A 27,448-nucleotide genomic window follows, 5' to 3' on the forward strand; every position below is an offset into this window, starting at 1 on the left:
TACCTACCTACCTACCCTACCTACCTACCTACCTACCTACCTACCTACCTACCTACCTACCTACCTACCTACCTACCTACCTACCTACCTACCTACCTACCTACCCTACCTACCTACCTACCTACCTACCTACCTACCTACCTACCTACCTACCTACCTACCTACCTACCTACCTATATATCTAGCTACCTACATACCTATTTATCTATCTATCTACCTACCTACCTATTTATCTACCTACCTACCTACCTACCTATTTATCTACCTACCTACCTACCTACCTACCTACCTACCTACCTACCTACCTACCTACCTACCTACCTACCTACCTACCTACCTACCTACCTACCTACCTACCTACCTACCTACCTACCTACCTACCTACCTACCTACCTACCTACCTATTTATCTAGCCATTCATGAACAAACGTACATCTGCACTGACATAAGACACAACAGAGGTGTTAACAGCAGACATTATACACACCTCAAAATACATCTTATAATATACTATATCAAATGTACAACTGTATTTAGTGTACAATCAATGTAGAATTATATCTATCTGCCTATATATCTACCTACCCAGCTAACTGTTGTGAACAACATCACAGTACTACATCTGCCTCTAAAACAGTGTCCATTATATCGCCATGGCAATCTATGGAGCACCTTCAGAATAATCATGAAGAACAAACATTATATATATATATATAAAAAACAGAGCCAAAATCATCAGAAACTAATCGCAAAAGGCCAAACAGCTATATGGTGGATATGAATCTAACAACAGCAGCACTGAAATGTGTTTTGAAGAGCTTAGTAATATTTGAATTACAGTTGTATTATTTTGTTGTCATTTCATAACTGTTATTATTTTTCTGTTGAGTCACCACTACATGACTCACACTAAGATACCAGGTCCATGAGTGAATTCCTACGTAAGAAAAACAAAGCACTGTTTCATCTTGCAATAATGTGACATTCAAAAGAACTAACAGAAAGGTCATTAAGATAAATAAATCAACTATTTTACAATGTGATCATTATATGTCACTATGACAAAAACACCAGATGGTAATGTCAAAGGTCAAGCTAACACTGGTGTTTTTGTTTCTTTTATTTGTTTGTGCCCCCCCCCCCCCCCCCTCATGCCTTTGTTTAGTAGAAACCAAATACAAGAATTGCATGTCACAATAGCAATGTCCATTACAGATCAATTTAATGTTAACAATCACTGTTTTTGGTATAGTGTACTTCCAGCAAACGGAGTAAAGAAAACAAAGATTAAAATAAATGTTCAACAATCCAATATAAAGTATAAATAGAAAATAAATCAGGTTGAAATCCAGTCATTTCATTATCATGTGAATACATCACGTCTACAGTATAAGTTAATAATAATGCAGTCAAGTTACTGTATGTAAATACATCACCAGCATGCACAATATTAGATTATGGAGAATATTGGAGTAGTTATTGTTTTACACTCAAGAAACAGTATGATGGGCAAGTGCATTTCTTGACAATTAAAAAAGGTTAAGACAAAATGAAATAAAACTGTTTAATATATTGGTCAGTGCTCTGTCCAAAAAGGTGAACCGTGGAGCGCGTGGTTCCAGTCAACTGTGTGCCATTTCAGAGATCTACAATAAGGAATTGTTGTAAACATAAATGTACCTTTAATTTAGGGCAAATTCTGTTGCCTTACAATATCAAATGATCTCCTCTAAAATATAATTTATTTTGGTAGTTTTAGCATTTTCATTTTCATTGTATTAGCATATTTTGATATTCTAATAATATGGCACCCTTGACAATCTCGGTAAGGGGTGAGTAATAATAATAGTAATAATAATAATAATATACTGCTCAAATAAAATAAAGGGAACACTTAAACAACACAATGTAACTCCAAGTCAATCACACTTCTGTGAAATCAAACTGTCCACTTAGGAAGCAACACTGATTGACAATACATTTCACATGCTGTTGTGCAAATGGAATAGACAACAGGTGGAAATTATAGGCAATTAGCAAGACACCCCCAATAAAGGAGTGGTTCTGCCGGTGGTGACCACAGACCACTTCTCAGTTCCTATGCTTCCTGGCTGATGTTTTGGTCACTTTTGAATGCTGGCGGTGCTTTCACTCTAGTGGTAGCATGAGACGAAGTCTACAACCCACACAAGTGGCTCAGGTAGTGCAGCTCATCCAGGATGGCACATCAATGCGAGCTGTGGCAAGAAGGTTTGCTGTGTCTGTCAGCGTAGTGTCCAGAGCATGGAGGCGCTACCAGGAGACAGGCCAGTACATCAGGAGACGTGGAGGAGGCCGTAGGAAGGCAACAACCCAGCAGCAGGACCGCTACCTCCGCCTTTGTGCAAGGAGGAGCAGGAGAAGCACTGCCAGAGCCCTGCAAAATGACCTCCAGCAGGCCACAAATGTGCATGTGTCTGCTCAAACCGTCAGAAACAGACTACATAAGGGTGGTATGAGGGCCCGACGTCCACAGGTGGGGGTTGTGCTTACAGCCCAACACCGTGCAGGACGTTTGGCATTTGCCAGAGAACACCAAGATTGGCAAATTCGCCACTGGCGCCCTGTGCTCTTCACAGATGAAAGCAGGTTCACACTGAGCACGTGACAGACGTGACAGAGTCTGGAGACGCCGTGGAGAACGTTCTGCTGCCTGCAACATCCTCCAGCATGACCGGTTTGGCGGTGGGTCAGTCATGGTGTGGGGTGGCATTTCTTTGGGGGGCCGAACAGCCCTCCATATGCTCACCAGAGGTAGCCTGACTGCCATTAGGTACCGAGATGAGATCCTCAGACCCCTTGTGAGACCATATGCTGGTGCGGTTGGCCCTGGGGTCCTCCTAATGCAAGACAATGCTAGACCTCATGTGGCTGGAGTGTGTCAGCAGTTCCTGCAAGAGGAAGGCATTGATGCTATGGACTGGCCCGCCCGTTCCCCAGACCTGAATCCAATTGAGCACATCTGGGACATCATGTCTCGGTCCATCCACCAACGCCACGTTGCACCACAGACTGTCCAGGAGTTGGCGGATGCTTTAGTCCAGGTCTGGGAGGAGATCCCTCAGGAGACCATCCGCCACCTCATCAGGAGCATGCCCAGGCGTTGTAGGGAGGTCATACAGGCACGTGGAGGCCACACACACTACTGAGCCTCATTTTGACTTGTTTTAAGGACATTACATCAAAGTTGGATCAGCCTGTAGTGTGGTTTTCCACTTTAATTTTGAGTGTGACTCCAAATCCAGACCTCCATGGGTTGATAAATTGGATTTCCATTGATTATTTTTGTGTGATTTTGTTGTGAGCACATTCAACTATGTAAAGAAAAAAGTATTTAATAAGATTATTTCATTCATTCAGATCTAGGATGTATTATTTTAGTGTTCCCTTTATTTTTGTTGAGCAGCGTAATAACAATGTGCTTGAAAATGTTTATGTCTGTATAGCATATCAGTGCATGAGAGGGCTGTACTGGCTGTGTGTTTCCTCTACTCCTGCTTCCGTTACTCTAAGTCTGGATGACTGGGTCCAAACCAATTGCTGACATCATGGGAACGAAACATTATTTATGTGTGTTCAATAACGAAGAGGAGAGAATACCTGGCTTCACACAACGATTACCATTACAGGGTGAGGCATACTTTTTAGATTCCATGTTGGTAAGTCTGAGGTGTCTAGCTAGAGGTACGATACCTCTTTCATCCTTTCTGGAAACTATTTGCAATTCTTTATTTTTTTTGCGAGGTGATGAAGTAAAAAAAAAAAAAATTATAATAATTATATTCTATATATGAATTTTATTTTTGCACAAGCTTCGATCTCCCCTTACATACATTTTGAATGTTCCTCCTCCCTTACCACATAAGTTAAATAAGCAGCTCCACTTCATGTAGCTAACGACATAACAACATGCCAGTCTCCATACCAGTGTGAGGGTGGCGTCTCTAACACAACAGCCACACTCTACTTACTGACTGACTGACTGACTCACTGACCTTCTTCATTCTCAAGTGGTGTTTTGACAAAAGTTGCAGAGGCCGTCAAGAAGGAAGGGGTTTATCTATTATTATTATTGTTTTTAATTTTTTTAACTATACTAGAAACTAAACTCATCTCACCTCCTACTCCTATTTTGAATTAAATTGTTTCTTCACTTTTTAAATTCGTTGGGAAAATTAAAGAGCTGCAGCAGCTGTAGTACCATCATCGGCAAAAGTGGCTACCAGAGTTCCACCAGCCAACATTTTAACATGTCTAAAAACCGTTTAATTGTTGTTTGTTGTCATTTGTGAGTGTGTGGGCGTGTTGTGTATTGGCTGAAACAGGACACGGGGGGTCTTTTTAGGGACTCTCTAGTTATTGGTCTCGCCACCCTCGTCGTCTTGCTGGTCGCTCGTCCACAGTGTCAAGTTGTCTCGTAGCAGCTGCATGATGAGGGTAGAGTCTTTATAGGAGTCCTCGTTCAGGGTGTCCAGCTCAGCGATGGCGTCATCGAAGGCGGTCTTGGCCAGGTGGCAGGCCTGCTCAGGTGCATTCTGGATCTCGTAGTAAAACACGGAGTAGTTGAGGGCCAGACCCAGGCGGATAGGGTGGGTGGGCTGCATGTGCTCCTTGCTAATCTCATGGGCCTCGCTGTAGGACTTCTCAGAGGACTCCACCACGCCGGCCCTCTTCTCGCCCGTGGCCACCTCGGCCAGGTAGCGGTAGTAGTCGCCCTTCATCTTCAGGTAAAACACTTTGCTCTCGTGCTGCGTGTCGTTGCAGTTCTTGATCAGGAAGTTGTCCAGGAGGTTGAGCACGTCCTGACACACGGTCTCCAGTTCCTTCTCGATCTTCTCGCGGTACGCACGCACCATCTCAATCTTCTTCTCGTTGCCGTCCGCCGAGGTCTTCTGCTCGATGCTGGAGATGACGCGCCAGGACGAGCGCCGTGCCCCCACCACGTTCTTATAGGCCACAGAGAGCAGGTTCCTCTCCTCATTGGACAAGGCCTCGTTTAACTCTGTCACCTAGGAGACAGAGAGGGAGACAGGAATGGTTCAGAGTTGCAGTTTAAAACAGTATTTTCATATTTATAATATACAGTTTACATTAAAACAGTATTTTCATATTTATAATATACAGTTTACATTAAAACAGTATTTTCATATTTATAATATACAGTTTCCCTTAAAACAGTATTTTCATATTTATAATATACAGTTTACATTAAAACAGTATTTTCATATTTATAATATACAGTTTACATTAAAACAGTATTTTCATATTTATAATATACAGTTTCCCTTAAAACAGTATTTTCATATTTATAATATACAGTTTACCTTAAAACAGTATTTTCATATTTATAATATACAGTTTACCTTAAAACAGTATTTTTATATTTATAATATACAGTTTACATTAAACAGTATTTTTATATTTATAATATACCATTTACTTTAGAACAGTATTTTTATCTTGTAAATGACTTTTTTGGGCAGATTTTAAAACTTGGCCTGGCATATGTTCATTTCGCCATGTGTTCCCTTACTAGCTGAAACAACATTTTATATTGATATAACCTACATAGCTCGTCACGATAAACAAAGAAATACTGAGTTGCACAGTAGCTAGGTTGGCTAGGAAAATCAAGATAACATACTCTATAATGAACCAGGAAAACTAAGGAGGCTATTGGAATGCACAGTTAGTCATTCATGATGATTCACACAACGATAGAGGTCAGAGGTGGGCTAACTCCCATGATCTTCTACACCAGTGGTCACGGACTGTCATGGCATCCAACAGCTTCAGACCGGGGCTGGACCACGCCTGTCTGTAGTAAGCTGACATCATATCCCTGGCTGCTCAGTGGCTTTCTCCTGCTCTGAAAGCTTGTTTTGTTTTGTTTCCACGGGCCTGTGTCTGTCTGGCTACAGAGATTAATCCTTTATACTCTCACAGAGAGGAGACCATGCAGTGTAGCACACATCACAGCCTTCTTTACATACTTAACCCCTCTGCTCTGGATATAAAGCCTGCTACTCTAGTGTGTCCCAAATGGCAGCCATAGGGCTCTGGGCAAAAGTAGCGCACTATATAGGGATTAGAGTCCCATTTGGGACACAGACCTCTGTTTCAGGGCCTTAAATCCACTGCCAGAGCATGGGGGCCCTGACAGTGACTTTATAGTTTACACCAAGCCCTCTTTGTCTGATGGTAGCCCTACTGAATGTGTTTGTCTATGACAAACACACACAAAAACAACTAGATATATTCTAAACCTCCTAAACTACAGAGATTTTGGTGATCTTTAAAAAGCACAGAATTAAGCCCACTTGATTGGTTGCTTGCTTTAAGCCGCTTTGCAGTGCTCTTGGCCTGTTGCCTGAGGGGTCCCGAGGGAAAAAAAATCTACAGTTTACTGTTTGATGATGTTGGTTTAGGAGTTTGACGACAGATTAACCTTCAACCCGGAAACAGTTCAGGAGATCGTTTAATCTCAGTGAATTTTCAACTTCTGCCCCATTATTAAAGATCCACACATTCTGTCCATCATTATTAAACCAGGTGTTTCATATCTGCTCTGGAAAAGGGATCTCCTCACTGAACGACTTGTACATTGATATGGATTTTGCCTCTTTTGAACAGTTAGTACAAAAATTCTATATTCCTAGATCCCATTTCTTTAGATACCTGCAACTGCGTAGTTTTGTATCTTCATCCTCGAGTCAATTCCCATCCCGCTCACCTACCTCCCTTCTAGATTCAATTTTTTTAAGTGAACCCTTATATCAAAGGGGGCATAAGCTTGATCTATACATTATTAAACTCGCACAATCTGGATTCCCTGAACTCTCTTAATAACCAATAGGAAGAGGATTTAGGTGAATAACATTCAGACAAGAGTATGCTTCAGAGAATACATTCTTCATCTACATGTCTAAGACATGCTGTAATTCAATTTAAAATAGTTAATCAGTTGCATTGGTCAAACGCAAAATGATTCAAGACCAGAAATAGATCCCACTTGTGACCGATGTAAGCAGGCTCCCGCTACTTTATTACACATGCTTTGTACATGCCCGAAATTGAGAGATTTCAGGATATCAATTGTTGAGACGTTTTCTAAGATACTGGAGAGACCTATAGAACCTTCTACCTTTATTGCATCATTCAGAGTGGCACCACAGGAGGCCCCTCTAAACAGTTCTATGGAGTGGCACCACAGGAGGCCCCTCTAAACAGTTCTATGGAGTGGCACCACAGGAGGCCCCTCTAAACAGTTCTATGGAGTGGCACCACAGGAGGCCCCTCTAAACAGTTCTATGGAGTGGCACGACAGGAGGCCCCTCTAAACAGTTCTATGGAGTGGCACCACAGAAGGCCCCTCTAAACAGTTATATGGAGTGGCACCACAGAAGGCCCCTCTAAACAGTTATATGGAGTGGCACCACAGGAGGGCCCTCTAAACAGTTATATGGAGTGGCACCACAGAAGGCCCCTCTAAACAGTTCGATGGAGTGGCACCACAGAAGGCCCCTCTAAACAGTTCTATGGAGTGGCACCACAGAAGGCCCCTCTAAACAGTTCGATGGAGTGGCACCACAGGAGGGCCCTCTAAACAGTTATATGGAGTGGCACCACAGAAGGCCCCTCTAAACAGTTATATGGAGTGGCACCACAGAAGGCCCCTCAAAACAGTTCGATGGAGTGGCACCACAGGAGGCCCCTCTAACCAGTTCTATGGAATGGCACCACAGAAGGCCCCTCTAAACAGTTCTATGGAGTGGCACCACAGAAGGCCCCTCTAAACAGTTCTATGGAGTGGCACCACAGAAGGCCCCTCTAAACAGTTCGATGGAGTGGCACCACAGAAGGCCCCTCTAAACAGTTCGATGGAGTGGCACCACAGGAGGCCCCTCTAAACAGTTCTATGGAATGGCACCACAGAAGGCCCCTCTAAACAGTTCTATGGAATGGCACCACAGAAGGCCCCTCTAAACAGTTCTATGGAGTGGCACCACAGGAGGCCCCTCTAAACAGTTCTATGGAATGGCACCACAGAAGGCCCCTCTAAACAGTTCTATGGAGTGGCACCACAGAAGGCCCCTCTAAACAGTTCTATGGGCAACATGCTGGTATGTAGTACTCTTCTAGCTAGACGTCTTATACTATTTAAGTGGAAGGATCGGTTTTCTCCTACTTTTAACCATTGGATAAAGAAAGTTATCCAACATCTCTAACTAGAGAAAATACGCTGTTAGGGGATCTGCAATTACATTTTATAATATCTGGCAACCTTTCCTATCCTTTGTAGAAGACATGGACCCAGCTAATTTCACAACTCCATAAACCAACCCAAATTAGAATTTGGATTATTATTTAGAAAATATTTTTACTTTTTGGTATTTCTTTGTATTATTTGATTATATTATTCATTGTATATCATGCCTGCTTTAAGTCTTGTTTTGGGGCTCTGATAGAGCGTGGGGGGTTGGGGTGGGTTTGATCTGCTTTGCTAGGGGATGCGTGTGTTTTCTGCCTTATGTCTGTTCTGTCTGTTATCTGTATAATCATAAAAAATGCCACAAAAAATATATTTTTATTTTATTTTATGAAAAATAATATAATAGTGGACACCTTGAATACAGTGTTGTTTGACATGACAACAAATGAAAATGCCAGAGAGGAGTTATTTTGACAGGGTAGGAACCAAAGTGTTGGTCAGTGTTTCCTAGGAGACCCTGTAATCTTTGGCTACATTAAATGTTTTCTCTTTACTTCATGTAGCTAACATATTCATGCTTTGCATATTCCTCTTTGATTTTTAAGATACTGTGGCACAAACATCATGCTGATTTAGGCCTACACCATCACTGGTATCAGGCTGTATAGTTAGCAACGTTTGCTCTGACTCAGTACATTTATTAGCTAGCTAGCTAACCATCTAACTGGTGATTAGCATTAGCAGCTAACACGAACTAGTGATTAGCATTAGTGGTTAACACGATTTAGCCACAACTTCCTAAGAATAGACAAACTAGCTGTTTGTAATTATAGAACGCTTGTGGATTTATATTAAGAAGCAAAGCAGAAATATCATCGTTGTCATCAACATTGTTACATGACCATGCAGAGTGTCGAACAACAACAAATGCGCTCCTTGAGTGAAAGGGGGCGTTGCTAGGTCTGTGTGGAAAGCAGCATGGAGAGAGAGCATATCACATTTAACAAACCAAACATTCAAATATCGTTATAGAAGATAAAGTAAAAACCCAAACCGGTCTGTGCATCAATACCGGTATATACTCAAATACGGTATACAGCCCAGCCCAAGGTGATATATTAAGAAGAGTTACTTTCCTCTTCTACACTGAACAAAAATATAAACACAACGTGTAAAGTGTTGATCCCATCTTTCATGAGCTAAATAAAAGATCCCAGAAATGTTCCATACACACAAAAAGCTTATTCTCTCCAATTCTGTGCACAAATTTGTTTACATCCCTCTTAGTGAGCATTTCTACTTTGCCCTGATAATCCATCCACCTGACAGGTGTGGCATATGAAGAAATGTATTAAACAGCATGATCATTACATAGGTGCACCTTGTGCTGGGGCCAATAAAAGGTCACTCTCAAATGTGTAGTTTTGTCACGCAACACAATACCACAGATGTCTCAAGTTGAGGGAGCACGCAATTAGCATGTTGCCTGCAGGAATATCCACCCCAGCAGAGCTGTTGCCAGATAATTTCATGTTAATTTCTCTACCATAAGCCACCTCCCAACGTAATTTTAGAGAATTTGGCAGTACGTCAAACCGGCCTCACAACCACGGACCACATGTATGACATTGTGTGGGCGAGTTGTTTGCTGATGTCAACGTTGTGAACAGAGTGCCCCATGGTGGCGGTGGGGTTATGGTTTGGGCAGGCATAAGCTACAGACAACGAACACAATTGCATTTTATCGATGGCAATTTCAATACACAGAGATACCGTGATGAGATTCCATGGTTGAGCCATTCATCCGCCGCCATCACCTCATGTTCCAGCATGATAATGCACGACCCCATGTCTCAAGGACCTGGACACAATTCCTAGAAGCTGAACATGTTCTTCCATGACCTGCATTCTCACCAGACATGTCACCCATTGAGCATGTTTGGGATGCTCTGGAACGACGTGTACGACAGCATGTTCCAGTTCCGCCAATATCCAGCAACTTTGCACAGCCATTGAAGAGGAGTGGGACAACATTCCACAGGCCACAATCAACAGCCTGATCAACTCTATGCGAAGGAGATGTGTCACACTGCATGATGCAAATGGTGGTCACACCAAATATTGACTGGTTTTCTGATTCACACCCCTACCTTTTTATTTTAAGGTATTTGTGACCAACAGATGCATATCTGTATTCCCAGCCATGTGAAATCTATAGATTAGGGCCTAATGAATTTGATTGAAATTGACTGATTCCCTTTTAAATGAACTGTAACTCAGTAAAATCTTTGAAATTGTTACATGTTGCATTTATATTTCTGTTCTATTTTTCATCAGATCCTCAGAAGTATAACGAGAACATTGTACTTTCTCAAGTCTTGCTCAGCCTGGAGATTCTGTAAGTCTTTTTCCAGTTGAGAGCATAGGAACACCACACTCTACCACATTGGCTCTCCAACCTTGACCAGCCCAACACTACACTCTACCACATGGCTCTCCAAGCCTAACCAGCCCAACACTACACTCTACCACAGGCCTCTCCAACCCTAACCAGCCCAACACTACACTCTACCACAGGCCTCTCCAACCCTAACCAGCCCAACACTACACTCTACGACAGGGCTCTCCAACCCTAACCAGCCCAACACTACTCTCTACCACAGGCCTCTCCAAGCCTAACCAGCCCAACACTACTCTCTACCACAGGCCTCTCCAAGCCTAACCAGCCCAACACTACACTCTACCACAGGCCTCTCCAACCCTAACCAGCCCAACACTACTCTCTACCACAGGCCTCTCCAAGCCTAACCAGCCCAACACTACACTCTACCACAGGCCTCTCCAACCCTAACCAGCCCAACACTACACTCAAGTTTCAAGTTGTATTAGTTGTATGTACGGGAAACACATGGTATACATCGTCCAATGAACTTGCAGGTTCCTTCTCGACAATGCAACAACAATAAGAAATACCCTAACAAGCCAACACTACACTCTACCCTAACCAGCCCAACACTACACTCCACCCTAACCAGGTCAACACTACACTCTACCCCTAACCAGCCCAACACTACACTCTACCCCTAACCAGCCCAACACTACACTCTACCCTAACCAGCCAAACACTACACTCCACCCTAACCAGGTCAACACTACACTCTACCCTAACCAGCCCAACACTACACTCTACCCTAACCAGCCCAGCCCAACACTACACTCTACGCCTAACCAGCCCAACACTACACTCTACCCAGCCCAACACTACACTCCACCCTAACCAGGTCAACACTACACTCTACCCCTAACCAGCCCTGCCTATCCAGTGACGTCTAGGCATAAATCACTCCTGTTATCTTTCCGTGTCAGCTTTCATTTGATTTAGAAGGGAAGAGATTGCTCACTATAATTTCTTTTCTAATCGTTCTCATTGCTCTCTCTCTATAGATTAGAACAGATCCATTTCCCAGACCCTTTTTCTGCAGCATAATCTCCTTCCCCTAAGAGGGGTTCTAGAACCCTCCCAGAATCAGATCACAGTTTACAGTCCCAGAATCAGATCACAGCTTACAGTCCCAGAATCAGATCAGAGTTTACAGTCCCAGAATCAGATCACAGCTTACAGTACAGTCCCATAATCAGATCACAGCTTACAGCCCCAGAATCAGATAACAGCTTACAGTACAGTCCCAGAATCAGATCACAGCTTACAGTCCCAGAATCAGATCAGAGTTTACAGTCCCAGAATCAGATCACAGCTTACAGTACAGTCCCATAATCAGATCACAGCTTACAGCCCCAGAATCAGATCAGAGTTTACAGTCCCAGAATCAGATCACAGCTTACAGTACAGTCCCATATTCAGATCACAGCTTACAGTCCCAGAATCAGATCACAGTTTACAGTCCCAGAATCAGATCACAGCTTACAGTCCCAGAATCAGATCAGAGTTTACAGTCCCAGAATCAGATCAGAGTTTACAGTCCCAGAATCAGATCACAGCTTACAGTACAGTCCCATATTCAGATCACAGCTTACAGTCCCAGAATCAGATCACAGTTTACAGTCCCAGAATCAGATCACAGCTTACAGTCCCAGAATCAGATCAGAGTTTACAGTCCCAGAATCAGATCACAGTTTACAGTACAGTCCCATAATCAGATCACAGCTTACAGCCCCAGAATCAGATCACAGCTTACAGTACAGTCCCAGAATCAGATCACAGCTTACAGTACAGTCCCAGAATCAGATCACAGCTTACAGTACAGTCCCAGAATCAGATCACAGCTTACAGTACAGTCCCAGAATCAGATCACAGCTTACAGTACAGTCCCAGAATCAGATCACAGCTTACAGTACAGTCCCATAATCAGATCACAGCTTACAGTCCACTTCCAGAATCAGAGCAAGTAATCTATGAGTCATAGCCAAGTCTAACATTCCAAGCTGCCTATGATGACTTCAGCCCTTGATAAAAAAAATCTAAAATCAAAAAGAGATTACTTTGCCTTCATTGGTTTCCTCTTCTACCCAGATATCCAAGTGGGATTTGTTATTTTTTGTTCTTGGAGCCATGTACTGGGTTCCCAAGAATATAAATCCCCCTCCAACTCGCTCTCTCAGTATAGGTTGTGAATACATTGAGTCACCAAATCACCTGTTTGTTCCCGCAAAAATCGAATACATAAAACACCATGTTCAACTGATGATACTGTACCTTCACAGGTATGCCTATCCTCAGGTATGCCTATCCTCAAACACACAGACATGTATTAATATACATAAATACTGATTTCACACCTAACTCCTCCTGCCAGTAGAATACCACCCTGCATCCCACTGCTGGCTTGCCTCTGAAGCTAAGCAGGGTTCGGTCCTGTTTGGTCCAGATGCTGCTGGAAGTGGTGTTGGAGGTCCAGTAGGGGGCCCTCTTCCCTCTGGTCTGTGGAGATCCCAATGCCCCAGGGCAGTGAATGGGAAATTGCCCTGTGTAAGGTGCTGTCTTTCGGATGCGATGTTAAAACGAGTTTCCTGACTCTCTGTGGTCACTAAAGATCCCTTGACACTTATTGTAAGAGTAGAGGTGTTAACCCCGGTGTCCTCGCTAAATTCCCAATCTGGCCCTCATACCATCATGGTCACCTAATCATCCCCAGCTTCCAATTGGCTCATTCTTCCACAGGTTATTTCTGTAAAACAGTCAACTTACCTTGTGAAATAAGGATAAATAACGCTACACTCGTTCATCGATAAAGTACCTTCAATGTCAAAACAACTTATCTTCCCCTCCCCCTACATCTGTCCAATCCCAACCTTCCCCTCTGGCTAGATGACTCGCTACTGGCTAGCTAACAGGGAGGGGTGCGAACTGACAGAGATCTGCTTTGTTTTGGACAGCCATACTCTACCATCTGTCTCCACCGCTGGATATACTGCCAAGGAGAGAAGGACAATGACCAGTGGAGGTACTGCGGTGGGGTAGTGGGTTGGGGTATAGTGGGGTGGTGGGTTGGGGTATAGTGGGGTAGTGGGTTGGGGTATAGTGGGGTGGTGGGTTGGGGTATAGTGGGTTGGGGTATAGTGGGGTGGTGGGTTGGGGTATAGTGGGGTAGTGGGTTGGGGTATAGTGGGGTGGTGGGTTGGGGTATAGTGGGGTGGTGGGTTGGGGTATAGTGGGGTGGGGTGGGGTATAGTGGGTTGGGGTATAGTGGGGTGGTGGGTTGGGGTATAGTGGGGTGGTGGGTTGGGGTATAGTGGGGTAGTGGGTTGGGGTATAGTGGGGTAGTGGGTTGGGGTATAGTGGGGTGGTGGGTTGGGGTATAGTGGGGTGGTGGGTTGGGGTATAGTGGGGTGGTGGGTTGGGGTATAGTGGGGTAGTGGGTTGGGGTATAGTGGGGTGGGGTATAGTGGGGTAGTGGGTTGGGGTATAGTGGGGTGGGGTATAGTGGGTTGGGGTATAGTGGGGTGGTGGGTTGGGGTATAGTGGGGTGGTGGGTTGGGGTATAGTGGGGTGGTGGGTTGGGGTATAGTGGGGTGGTGGGTTGGGGTATAGTGGGGTGGTGGATTGGGGAATAGTGGAGTAGTGGGTTGGGGTATAGTGGGGTAGTGGGTTGGGGTATAGTCCACAAATCGATGTGTAGAAGACGATTCCCTCTATGGCAGTGATATTTAAAGTCTGGGTCACGGGAAACTACAGTGGAACAAATTAGGAACCAAAAAATATTATTTTATGGGACAATATATAAATGTTTTTTTTGCGAAAGAGAAATAGAAAAATACAATTTTATTAAGTAAATGTATATATTGGTTTATTTTTATTTTGATAAGAGATGAAATGCAATGAATTTAAGGTTATTTTTTTATGTAAAAATGTATTAAAATGAAGGTTGCGTCATTCGATTTGGGGTTCCCAGAAATTCTGGCAGAAAAAATTGGGTCCCGGCTGAAAAAGTTTGAATATCACTGGTCTATGGGCTAATTCAGGGATGGGCAACTTTGATGGGGGTGGGGGCCACAAACAAATCTGAACTCATGAGGGGCCGCAGTGACTCGTGGGTCTGTCTATACGCATCCATACCAACACATGCAGTCAGAGCCAGCCCTAGACTTTTGGAGGCCCTAAGTGACATTTTTGAGCAAAACATTTTTGCGGTCCCCCCTCTTGACAGCAGATTTTTTTTTAAATTATGTCTGAGAGTTAATTTCCTACAATTCTACATATTTTGCCATGAGGGCTTCAAAAAAATAAGTTGCAGTTTGAAAGGGATTTTGGGCAATGAGGCCCTTTATCTTCCTCCACAGAGTCAGATAAACTTGTGGATACCATTTTTATATCTCTGCGTGCAGTTTGAAGGAGCCTGGGGGTGTTTAAGCAGCATTTGGGGTGAAACTGAAAGGAATAACGGAAGCTGTGGTGCAGGGATCACAATAGAGTCCTCTGTCTGCCCATAAAGCTCATCAATCATCCCTAGCTCTCTCGTGACTCATCCCCACACTAGCTGCTGTCAACTCCAAACAACAAAAGCAACAGAAATCCAAAAGATCAATTATTTCTCTCGGAGGGCTAATGGCTGTTTACTCTGCATCATTCCTCAGGCGCACAAATGTCTGATGTCTATAGACGTGAGATAGTAGTAAAAGCCTATGAGAGGGTGTTCCCAAGGGAAGGAGATTAGTGGAGGAGTTGGGTTAATGAAGGAAGAGTCAGGGTGAGGACTAAGAAGCTCCCACCTCACTCATTTTGTTCCACCTCTGCAACCCCTCACAAGGCTGGACGTAGGCTGACACAAGAGTGGGCCTCATTCTATATGTCCCTGGCTCTCACCAACTCCCCATCTCTCACACCCACCACCTCCCTTTCTCCCCCCAACTCTCCATCTCTCACACCCACTACCTCTCTCTTTCTCTCCATCACTCACCTCACAAACACCTCTCTCTTTCTCTCCATCACTCACACCACCACCTCTCTCCTTCCCTCCATCTCTCACACCCACCACCTCTCTCTTTCTCTCCATCTCTCACACCCACCACCACTCTCTTTCTCTCCATCACTCACCTCACAAACACCTCTCTCTTTCTCTCCATCACTCACACCACCACCTCTCTCCTTCCCTCCATCTCTCACACCCACCACCTCTCTCTTTCTCTCCATCTCTCACACCCACCACCACTCTCTTTCTCTCCATCACTCACCTCACAACCACCACCTCTCTCTTTCCCTCCATCTCTCACACCCACCACCTCTCTCTTTCTCTCCATCACTCACCTCACAAACACCTCTCTCTTTCTCTCCATCACTCACACCACCACCTCTCTCCTTCCCTCCATATCTCACACCCACCACCTCTCTCTTTCTCTCCATCTCTCACACCCACCACCACTCTCTTTCTCTCCATCACTCACCTCACAACCACCACCTCTCTCTTTCTCTCCATCACTCACCTCACAACCTCTCTCTTTCTCTCCATCTCTCACACCCACCACCTCTCTCTTTCTCTCCATCACTCACACCACCACCTCTCTCCTTCCCTCCATCTCTCACACCCACCACCTCTCTCTTTCTCTCCATCTCTCACACCCACCACCTCTCTCTTTCTCTCCATCACTCACACCACCACCTCTCTCCTTCCCTCCATCTCTCACACCCACCACCTCTCTCTTTCTCTCCATCACTCACCTCACAACCACCACCTCTCTCTTTCTCTCCATCTCTCACACTCACCACCTCTCTCTTTCTCTCCATCACTCACCTCACAACCACCACCTCTCTCTTTCTCTCCATCTCTCACACCCACAACCTCTCTTTCTCTCCTCATCTCTCCATCACTCACAACCACCACCTCTCTCTTTCTCTCCCCATCTCTCTCTCACCCTTACCTTCCTCACTCTCGCCTCGCTACCTTGTTTTCCCTCTTTATCTCTAAGCTAAAGTGACATCTCTCCTGCAGACCCTCTCCCTCTCTCAGGCTGCAAAGCTCAGAGACGGTGAGCGCTACCTGACGTCACGAGCTGTGAGAGGATGGCTGGTTAAGGAGAGAGAGGGAGAGAAAGGGGGAGGTGTGTGTGTGTGTGTGGTGTGTGTGTGTGTGTGTGTGTGTGTGTGTGTGTGGTGTGTGTGTGTGTGTGTGTCAGGGGAGAGAGTTGCTTCAAGTAGCTCTTTGTTGTTATATAACCATACACGAGTGCAGTTTTTATAGATTTTTCCCTCTCTATCTCTCTCTCTCTATCTCTCTCTCTCTCTCTCTCTCTCTCATTGCAGCTGCTGCAGGCTTCTAAAAATACAATACATAAAAGTTGTATAACCCAAAAGGCATGAAAAAATAAATAAAGAGTTAGTAACTGTGTTGGTATGAGAGCAGGTTCATGCTTCTAGTGAGGGTGGTAACCGTCTCTGCAACAACACAGAGGCAGGATTTATCAGGATGGGGCAGTATATTCACAACATACTGAGGCAGGATTTATCAGGATGGGGCAGTATATTCACAACAGAGGGAGGATTTATCAGGATGGGGCAGTATATTCACAACATACTGAGGCAGGATTTATCAGGACGGGGCAGTATATTCACAACATACTGAGGCAGGATTTATCAGGATGGGGCAGTATATTCACAACATACTGAGGCAGGATTTATCAGGATGGGGTAGTATATTCACAACATAGAGGCAGGATTTATCAGGATGGGGCAGTATATTCACAACATACTGAGGCAGGATTTATCAGGATGGGGCAGTATATTCACAACATACTGAGGCAGGATTTATCAGGATGGGGCAGTATATTCACAACATACTGAGACAGGATTTATCAGGATGGGGCAGTATATTCACAACATACTGAGGCAGGATTTATCAGGATGGGGCAGTATATTCACAACATACTGAGACAGGATTTATCAGGATGGGGCAGTATATTCACAACATACTGAGGCAGGATTTATCAGGATGGGGCAGTATATTCACAACAGAGGGAGGATTTATCAGGATGGGGCAGTATATTCACAACAGAGGGAGGATTTATCAGGATGGGGCAGTATATTCACAACATACTGAGACAGGATTTATCAGGATGGGGCAGTATATTCACAACATAGAGGCAGGATTTATCAGGATGGGGCAGTATATTCACAACATACTGAGGCAGGATTTATCAGGATGGGGCAGTATATTCACAACATACTGAGGCAGGATTTATCAGGATGGGGCAGTATATTCACAACATACTGAGGCAGGATTTATCAGGATGGGGCAGTATATTCACAACATACTGAGGCAGGATTTATCAGGATGGGGCAGTATATTCACAACATACTGAGACAGGATTTATCAGGATGGGGCAGTATATTCACAACATACTGAGGCAGGATTTATCAGGATGGGGCAGTATATTCACAACAGAGGGAGGATTTATCAGGATGGGGCAGTATATTCACAACAGAGGGAGGATTTATCAGGATGGGGCAGTATATTCACAACATACTGAGACAGGATTTATCAGGATGGGGCAGTATATTCACAACATAGAGGCAGGATTTATCAGGATGGGGCAGTATATTCACAACATACTGAGGCAGGATTTATCAGGATGGGGCAGTATATTCACAACAGAGGCAGGATTTATCAGGATGGGGTAGTATATTCACAACATACTGAGGCAGGATTTATCAGGATGGGGCAGTATATTCACAACAGAGGGAGGATTTATCAGGATGGGGCAGTATATTCACAACAGAGGGAGGATTTATCAGGATGGGGCAGTATATTCACAACATACTGAGGCAGGATTTATCAGGATGGGGCAGTATATTCACAACATACTGAGGCAGGATTTATCAGGATGGGGCAGTATATTCACAACATACTGAGGCAGGATTTATCAGGATGGGGCAGTATATTCACAAAAGAGGGAGGATTTATCAGGATGGGGCAGTATATTCACAACAGAGGGAGGATTTATCAGGACGGGGCAGTATATTCACAACAGAGGGAGGATTTATCAGGATGGGGCAGTATATTCACAACATAATGAGGCAGGATTTATCAGGATGGGGCAGTATATTCACAACAGAGGGAGGATTTATCAGGATGGGGCAGTATATTCACAACATAATGAGGCAGGATTTATCAGGATGGAGCAGTATATTCAAAACAGAGGCAGGATTTATCAGGATGGGGTAGTATATTCACAACATACTGAGGCAGGATTTATCAGGATGGGGCAGTATATTCACAACAGAGGGAGGATTTATCAGGATGGGGCAGTATATTCACAACAGAGGGAGGATTTATCAGGATGGGGCAGTATATTCACAACAGAGGGAGGATTTATCAGGATGGGGCAGTATATTCACAACATACTGAGGCAGGATTTATCAGGATGGGGCAGTATATTCACAACAGAGGGAGGATTTATCAGGATGGGGCAGTATAATCACAACAGAGGCAGGATTTATCAGGATGGGGCAGTATATTCACAACATACTGAGGCAGGATTTATCAGGATGGGGCAGTATATTCACAACATACTGAGGCAGGATTTATCAGGATGGGGCAGTATATTCACAACATAGATGCAGGATTCAACATTTGACAGATTTGAGTAATAGCCAGATAGTAATTGCTGGGGTTGAGGTAGGGGCTGGGGTTGGGGTTGAGGCTGGGGTTGAGGTAGGGGTGGGGTTGAGGTAGGGGCTGGGGTTGGGGTTGAGGCTGGGGTTGAGGTAGGGGCTGGGGTTGGGGTTGGGGCTGGGGTTGGGGTAGGGGCTGGGGTTGAGGTAGGGGCTGGGGTTGAGGTAGGGGCTAGGGTTGAGGTTGGGGTAGGGGCTGGGGTTGAGGCTGGGGTTGAGGTTGGGGCTGGGGTTGAGGTAGGGGCTGGGGTTGAGGTAGGGGCTGGGTTTGGGGTTGGGGTTGAGGTAGGGGCTGGGGTTGGGGTAGGGGCTGGGGTTGGGGTAGGGGCTGGGGTTGAGGTAGGGGCTGGGGATGGGGTTGGGGTTGAGGTAGGGGCTGGGGTTGGTGCTGGGAAAGGGATAAGGATGGGGCTGGGGTTAAGGATGGGGGTTGGGGCTGGGGTTAAGGATGGGGGTTGGGGCTGGGGATTAGGATGGGGGTTGGGGTATAAGGATAAGGATGGGGGCTGGGGATAAAGATGGGGGATGGGGATGGGGGGATAAGGATGGGGGTTGGGGCTGGGAATTAGGATGGGGGTTGGGGATAAGGATGGGGGTTGGGGATTAGGATGGGGTTTGGGATAAGGATGGGGGTTGGGTATTAGGATTAGGATGAGGTTCGGGGCTGGGGATTGGGATGGGGCTTGGGGATAAGGATGGGGGTTGGGGATTAGGATGGGGGTTGGGGCATAAGGATAAGGATGTGGGTTGGGGCATAAGGATAAGGATGGGGGCTGGGGCATAAGGATAAGGATGGGGGTTGGGGCATAAGGATAAAGATGGGGGTTGGGGCATAAGGATAGGGGTTGGGGCATAAGGATAAAGATGGGGGTTGGGGCTGGGGATTAGGATTAGGATGGGGGTTGGGGCTGGGGCTGGGAATTAGGATGGGGGTTGGGGATAAGGATGGGGTTGGGGATTAGGATGGGGGTTGGGGATAAGGATGAGGATGAGGGTTGGGTATTAGGATTAGGATGGGGTTCAGGGCTGGGGATTAGGATGGGGCTTGGGGATAAGGATGAGGGTTGGGGATTAGGATGGGGGTTGGGGCATAAGGATAAGGATGGGGGTTGGGGCATAAGGATAAGGATGTGGGTTGGGGCATAAGGATAAAGATGGGGGTTGGGGCATAAGGATAAGGATAGGGGTTGGGGCATAAGGATAAAGATGGGGGTTGGGCCTGGGGATTAGGATAGGGGTTGGGGCTGGGAATTAGGATGGGGGTTGGGGATAAGGATGGGGGTTGGGGATTAGGATGGGGGTTGGGGATAAGGATGAGGGTTGGGTATTAGGATTAGGATGGGGTTCGGGGTTGGGGATTAGGATGGGGCTTGGGGCATAAGGATAAGGATGGGGGTTGGGGCATAAGGATAAGGATGTGGGTTGGGGCATAAGGATAAGGATGGGGGCTGGGGCGTAAGGATAAGGATGGAGTTTGGGGCATAAGGATAAAGATGGGGGTTGGGGCATACGGATAAGGATAGGGATTGGGGCTGGGGATAAGAATGGGGGTTGGGGCATAAGGGTAAGAATGGGGGTTGGGGCATAAGGATAAGAATGGGGGTTGGGGCATAAGGATAAGGATGGGGGTTGGGGCTGGGGCTGGGAATTAGGATGGGGGTTGGGGATAAGGATGGGGTTGGGGATTAGGATGGGGGTTGGGGATAAGGATGAGGATGAGGGTTGGGTATTAGGATTAGGATGGGGTTCAGGGCTGGGGATTAGGATGGGGCTTGGGGATAAGGATGAGGGTTGGGGATTAGGATGGGGGTTGGGGCATAAGGATAAGGATGGGGGTTGGGGCATAAGGATAAGGATGTGGGTTGGGGCATAAGGATAAAGATGGGGGTTGGGGCATAAGGATAAGGATAGGGGTTGGGGCATAAGGATAAAGATGGGGGTTGGGCCTGGGGATTAGGATAGGGGTTGGGGCTGGGAATTAGGATGGGGGTTGGGGATAAGGATGGGGGTTGGGGATTAGGATGGGGGTTGGGGATAAGGATGAGGGTTGGGTATTAGGATTAGGATGGGGTTCGGGGTTGGGGATTAGGATGGGGCTTGGGGCATAAGGATAAGGATGGGGGTTGGGGCATAAGGATAAGGATGTGGGTTGGGGCATAAGGATAAGGATGGGGGCTGGGGCGTAAGGATAAGGATGGAGGTTGGGGCATAAGGATAAAGATGGGGGTTGGGGCATACGGATAAGGATAGGGATTGGGGCTGGGGATAAGAATGGGGGTTGGGGCATAAGGGTAAGAATGGGGGTTGGGGCATAAGGATAAGAATGGGGGTTGGGGCATAAGGATAAGGATGGGGGTTGGGGCTGGGGATTAGGATGGGGGTTGGGGGTTGGGGCATAAGGATAAGGATGGGGGGTGCCTGGCTACCTTGATCCGGCAAAACGCTACGCTATGCCCATGGATGTTAGTTTCTTCTCTGCAATGAGCCTGGATCTGGGTGCCTCCCGGACCCTTCACTGAATGCAAACACATTTGGGGCCGTCTGATTGGTTCAGAAACCAATGGGTTGGGTTGGGTTGGGCCAGAGCCTGAACACACGGAGGTGGGTAAAGTGCAGGTTTGAAAATTCGTCATTGGCTTTCATTCTCTGATCATTCTCTGATCGGTTGGAGATGATCCAATCACTGATGACTTTGTTTTTTACAACACCCTTCAATGAAACGACTTCAATGATGTCTCGGATTAAAGTGTGTAGCGAATGACAGAGCAGCGGAAGACTTTAGTGTGAGTCGTCAGCCTAGGATGAGGGCTCCCCTCGTCCCTCTCTGAGTCAGCCTTAATTTAGAGGGTGGAGCGAAAGCCCCCCTCCCCTGACATTACCACCACCTGGTCCTAAAGCAACCTGCTAGACCAGGATTTCCCAAAACCCGGTCCTGGGGCCCCCCCTGTGTGAACGTTTTGGTTTTTGCCCTAGCACTACCGGCTGATTCAAATAACCAACTCATCATCAAGCTTTGATTCATTGGAATCAGCTGTGTAGTGCTAGTGCTAAGGGGACTGACTTTGGGAAATGCTGTGGGGCGTTTATCGGCGTTTCTTGATGTCAAATTACTCCCATTAATTCTCGCTATTGGTCGGTGGCCATTTATTTTGCATCAAGGACAACAGTTGTTGACAACAGTACCATTGTAGCTAAGCCTAACCCTAACCCTTTTCCTAACCTTAACCTCATTCTCCTAACCTGCCACCCTAATTCACCTAACCTGCTACATAAATGATCCTAGCCTTCCACGTTAGTTATCCTAACCTGCTACATAAATTATCCTAGCCTTCCACGTTAGTTATCCTAACCTGCTACATAAATGATCCTAGCCTTCCACGTTAGTTATCCTAACCTGCTACATAAATGATCCTAGCCTTCCACGTTAGTTATCCTAACCTGCTACATAAATGATCCTAGCCTTCCACGTTAGTTATCCTAACCTGCTACATAAATGATCCTAGCCTTCCACGTTAGTTATCCTAACCTGCTACATAAATTATCCTAGCCTTCCACGTTAGTTATCCTAACCTGCTACATAAATTATCCTAGCCTTCCACGTTAGTTATCCTAACCTGCTACATAAATTATCCTAGCCTTCCACGTTAGTTATCCTAACCTGCTACATAAATTATCCTAGCCTTCCACGTTAGTTATCCTAACCTGCTACATAAATTATCCTAGCCTTCCACGTTAGTTATCCTAACCTGCTATGTAAACAAATTATCTATGTCAAGAAACCATCAGTCTCATAGCACTGGAACTGACCAATGGAAGGTATCAATGGACTGACCAATGGCAGGCAGCAATGGGCGTTTCCTGATATCAAATGCCCAGATTGCTGTCTACTATTACACCTCATTGGCCTACTATCCTGGAGAGCGAGATTCCTTTACATTACATACTGACCTTAACCCTGGAGAGCGAGATTCATTTACATTACATACTGACCTTAACCCTGGAGAGCGAGATTCATTTACATTACATACTGACCTTAACCCTGGAGAACATGATTCATTTACATGACATACTGACCTTAACCCTGGAGAACATGATTCATTTACATTACATACTGACCTTAACCCTGGAGAACATGATTCATTTACATTACATACTGACCTTAACCCTGGAGAACATGATTCATTTACATTACATACTGACCTTAACCCTGGAGAACATGATTCATTTACATTACATACTGACCTTAACCCTGGAGAACATGATTCATTTACATTACATACTGACCTTAACCCTGGAGAGCGAGATTCATTTACATTACATACTGACCTTAACCCTGGAGAACATGATTCATTTACATTACATACTGACCTTAACCCTGGAGAACATGATTCATTTACATTACATACTGACCTTAACCCTGGAGAACATGATTCATTTACATTACATACTGACCTTAACCCTGGAGAACATGATTCATTCACATTACATACTGACCTTAACCCTGGAGAACATGATTAATTTACATTACATACTGACCTTAACCCTGGAGAACATGATTCATTTACATTACATACTGACCTTAACCCTGGAGAACATGATTCATTTACATTACATACTGACCTTAACCCTGGAGAACATGATTCATTTACATTACATACTGACCTTAACCCTGGAGAACATGATTCATTTACATTACATACTGACCTTAACCCTGGAGAACATGATTCATTTACATTACATACTGACCTTAACCCTGGAGAACATGATTCATTTACATTACATACTGACCTTAACCCTGGAGAACATGATTCATTTACATGACATACTGACCTTAACCCTGGAGAACATGATTCATTCACATTACATACTGACCTTAACCCTGGAGAACATGATTCATTTACATTACATACTGACCTTAACCCTGGAGAACATGATTCATTTACATTACATACTGACCTTAACCCTGGAGAACATGATTCATTTACATTACATACTGACCTTAACCCTGGAGAACATGATTCATTTACATTACATACTGACCTTAACCCTGGAGAACATGATTCATTTACATTACATACTGACCTTAACCCTGGAGAACATGATTCATTTACATTACATACTGACCTTAACCCTGGAGAACATGATTCATTTACATTACATACTGACCTTAACCCTGGAGAACATGATTCATTTACATTACATACTGACCTTAACCCTGGAGAACATGATTCATTTACATTACATACTGACCTTAACCCTGGAGAACATGATTCATTTACATTACATACTGACTGGCTGCTAATACTACAGCCAGCTTCTGCAATGGACTCTGTGTTATTACAGTGTACTACAGTAACTACTTAGTGACAACCTACCGTTCAACATTAAAGCGCCCTGTTCAAGGTAATTATGCCATGCCCTCTATGGACTAGTAGTCTGTGACAGATCATTTTCTCAGAGGTGGATACAGTCCATCACTATTGGTTTGTCTACTCATTAAGGTGAATAGCCTGCTATGCTCTCTTCCCTCTCTATCCTATTGATGTAATACAGACCCAATATACTATTGTGTATCAGTGGAGGCTGCTGTAGGGGAGGACAGCTCATAGTAAAGGCTGGAACGGAGCAAACGGAATGGCATCAAACACCTGGAAATCAAATGAAATGTATTTATTTATAAATCCCTTATTACATCGGCTGATATCTCAAAGTGCTGTACAGAAACCCAGCCTAAAACCCCAAACAGCAAGCAATGCAGGTGTAGAAGCACGGTGGCTAGGAAAAAACTCCCTTGAAAGGCCAAAACCTAGGAAGAAACCTAGAGAGGAACCAGGCTATGAGGGGTGGCCAGTCCTCTTCTGGCTGTGCCGGGTGGAGATTATAACAGCACATGGCCTAGATGTACAAATGTTCATAAATGACCAGCAGGGTCGGATAATAATAATAATAATAATAAACCATGTGTTTGATGTATTTGATACCATTCCACTGATTCCGCTCTAGCCATTACCACTAGCCCATCCTCCCCGATTAAGGTGCCACCAACCTCCTGTGTTGGGTAGATTGTACATTCATGTTTGTTTGGTCAGGATAAGGATGAGAGATAGGCTAGACAGGCTACCACATTGGACATACATCCCAGGCCAGGGACAGCTACCCCATACTGACCTGACCATATCATCCACTATCTCAGCTAGTGTTTATACACCGAGTAGTCAATATCATCCTTCTGATTATATCAAGCCCCTCCTATAGCATGTCTGAATAGTAGGCCACGGATAAAAAGGGCTGAGTCCGATTCCCGAAATGGTGCAATACGGGTACTGCACCTTGGCACATTCTGCGACACGCCTCGTACACAAGTACCTGCTACGCCTTCCTTCTGACGAGGTCGAGGAGGATGCAATGATACAGCATTGGCTGCTACAATGCCGGTTATCTTTGAGATGGAATTCAGAACCATTCCGACCATTCTAACACGTTCCAGTCTGCATCCACTGCAATATGACAACCAAAGAACGTTCTAGAAGGATTTATCCTACCACCCACGTTTCACGTTCCCAGGATCATATTTTACGGACACATTGTATATTGCGCAAAATCGATATAGGCTACAACAGTTTGCTTTATTCTATACAGCGCGTGCTACTGACTTTGTGTGTGTGTGTGTGTGTGTGTGTGTGTGTGCATAAATGTATTTCCTCACAATGTTAGATAGGACTAATAAAAATGGATCTTCGCGGGAAAATTGTCATGGTTAGAGATTAGTATGACAACCAGGAAATTGAGCCATCCTCGCCTCCGACCATGTCACTCTTGAACAGTAGTTTAATAAAGGCTACAGTACCAGTGAATTGCTTGTTCTCTCTGGTGTCTACCCAAAAGCACATCATTTTACACGAAGATTCCACTGCCTCTCCTTGCCAATATTAATCATGTTTCCCATTTAATTCAGTTAGATCAACAATTAAACAAACAGGTTTCATCTCCAGAGAAAGATTATTTATCCGTTATTACTCCCCATCATTGTTTCCATGGCAACAAAAAGAAGGCACCGCCCCAAGATCAAACAGTCCGCATTCGGTTTTTTGTTTCCTTCATCTGACAGCCCTATGCCACACTGACAACCACTTTATACTATAAGGCAATGCACTACGTGACCATAACTCGGCGTTTCAATAAACATGCCTTTCATTTAGATAACGAATGTGGTGCAAACAATTGCTGGATAAAAAAAATAAAAAATAACGGATATGTATTGTAGTAACCTATGGGCCTTGCCACTGCCAGTCACGTTCCCCGAAAATGTAAATGGCATGATATATTGGCTATCCCCTGTCTTATTCAAGTTAAAGGTTTTGCCATAATAATGTTCTTTCAAGGCATGTTTAATACATCGAATATGCATCTAATTAAATATGGAATGCAATAAGCAGACAACACTGATTGCCATAGGATACATCGCAATTATTATGTATGTAAATGTATATATATTTTATTTATTTTTTTAAACGGGAGGAAATGACACTGTTAGTGGCAGATATTTATGACCGCTTATTCATCTCAGAAATATGATTCCAAAGCAGAACTTACCGATTTCATTGCTGCTGCCATATCGTCATATCTTTCAGCCTGTTCGGCCAGCCTGGCTTTCTGCACCAGTTGCTCGCGATCTACCATTTTAGCTGTCGTTGATACAATGCTATTATAGAATTGTTAAAGTTTTAAATGGTAATATATGTCACTTTCAGCAATACAAGTGGAATGTTACCAGAGGTCCTCTTGCTGCAGCTGCTCCCTGCTGTCTGTGCGTGCGGACGGGACACTCCCTCCCAACATTACCACTTTCCCTGGATTGCGTCAGCGCCAGAAAATAGGCGTGTAAATGTGTCGTGATGTAACAATCCTTATTGGGAGCACAGTCAGTGGCTGATACTGGTTAACGAATAGGATTCTACCGTTAGAATCATACGCTTTTACTCTGTGCAGGGTGCTGTGGGAACGGTACGGTTTATTCTAAACCATTTAACCACACCCTATCATTGAACATTAGCAGACTAGAGAGAGGCTTATTC

The 27,448-nt window shown here is 44.7% G+C and overlaps 1 protein-coding gene across 1 annotated transcript; it reads right to left on the minus strand.

Annotated features, from left to right (window-relative positions):
* Positions 1-1,205: 1,205 nt before the first annotated feature.
* Positions 1,206-27,223, minus strand: ywhag1 (3-monooxygenase/tryptophan 5-monooxygenase activation protein, gamma polypeptide 1). The gene is made up of 2 exons (XM_014198204.3): positions 26,967-27,223; positions 1,206-5,048 (listed from the first exon to the last, which is right to left on the minus strand). Exons 1-2 carry the CDS (start codon positions 27,051-27,053, stop codon positions 4,392-4,394), a joined length of 744 nt encoding a protein of 247 aa, XP_014053679.1. The 5' UTR covers positions 27,054-27,223; the 3' UTR covers positions 1,206-4,391.
* Positions 27,224-27,448: the final 225 nt, after the last annotated feature.

Source organism: Salmo salar, chromosome 04 (assembly GCF_965601325.2).
Source record: "Salmo salar chromosome 04, fSalSal1, whole genome shotgun sequence".
Classification (NCBI taxonomy): domain Eukaryota; kingdom Metazoa; phylum Chordata; class Actinopteri; order Salmoniformes; family Salmonidae; genus Salmo; species Salmo salar.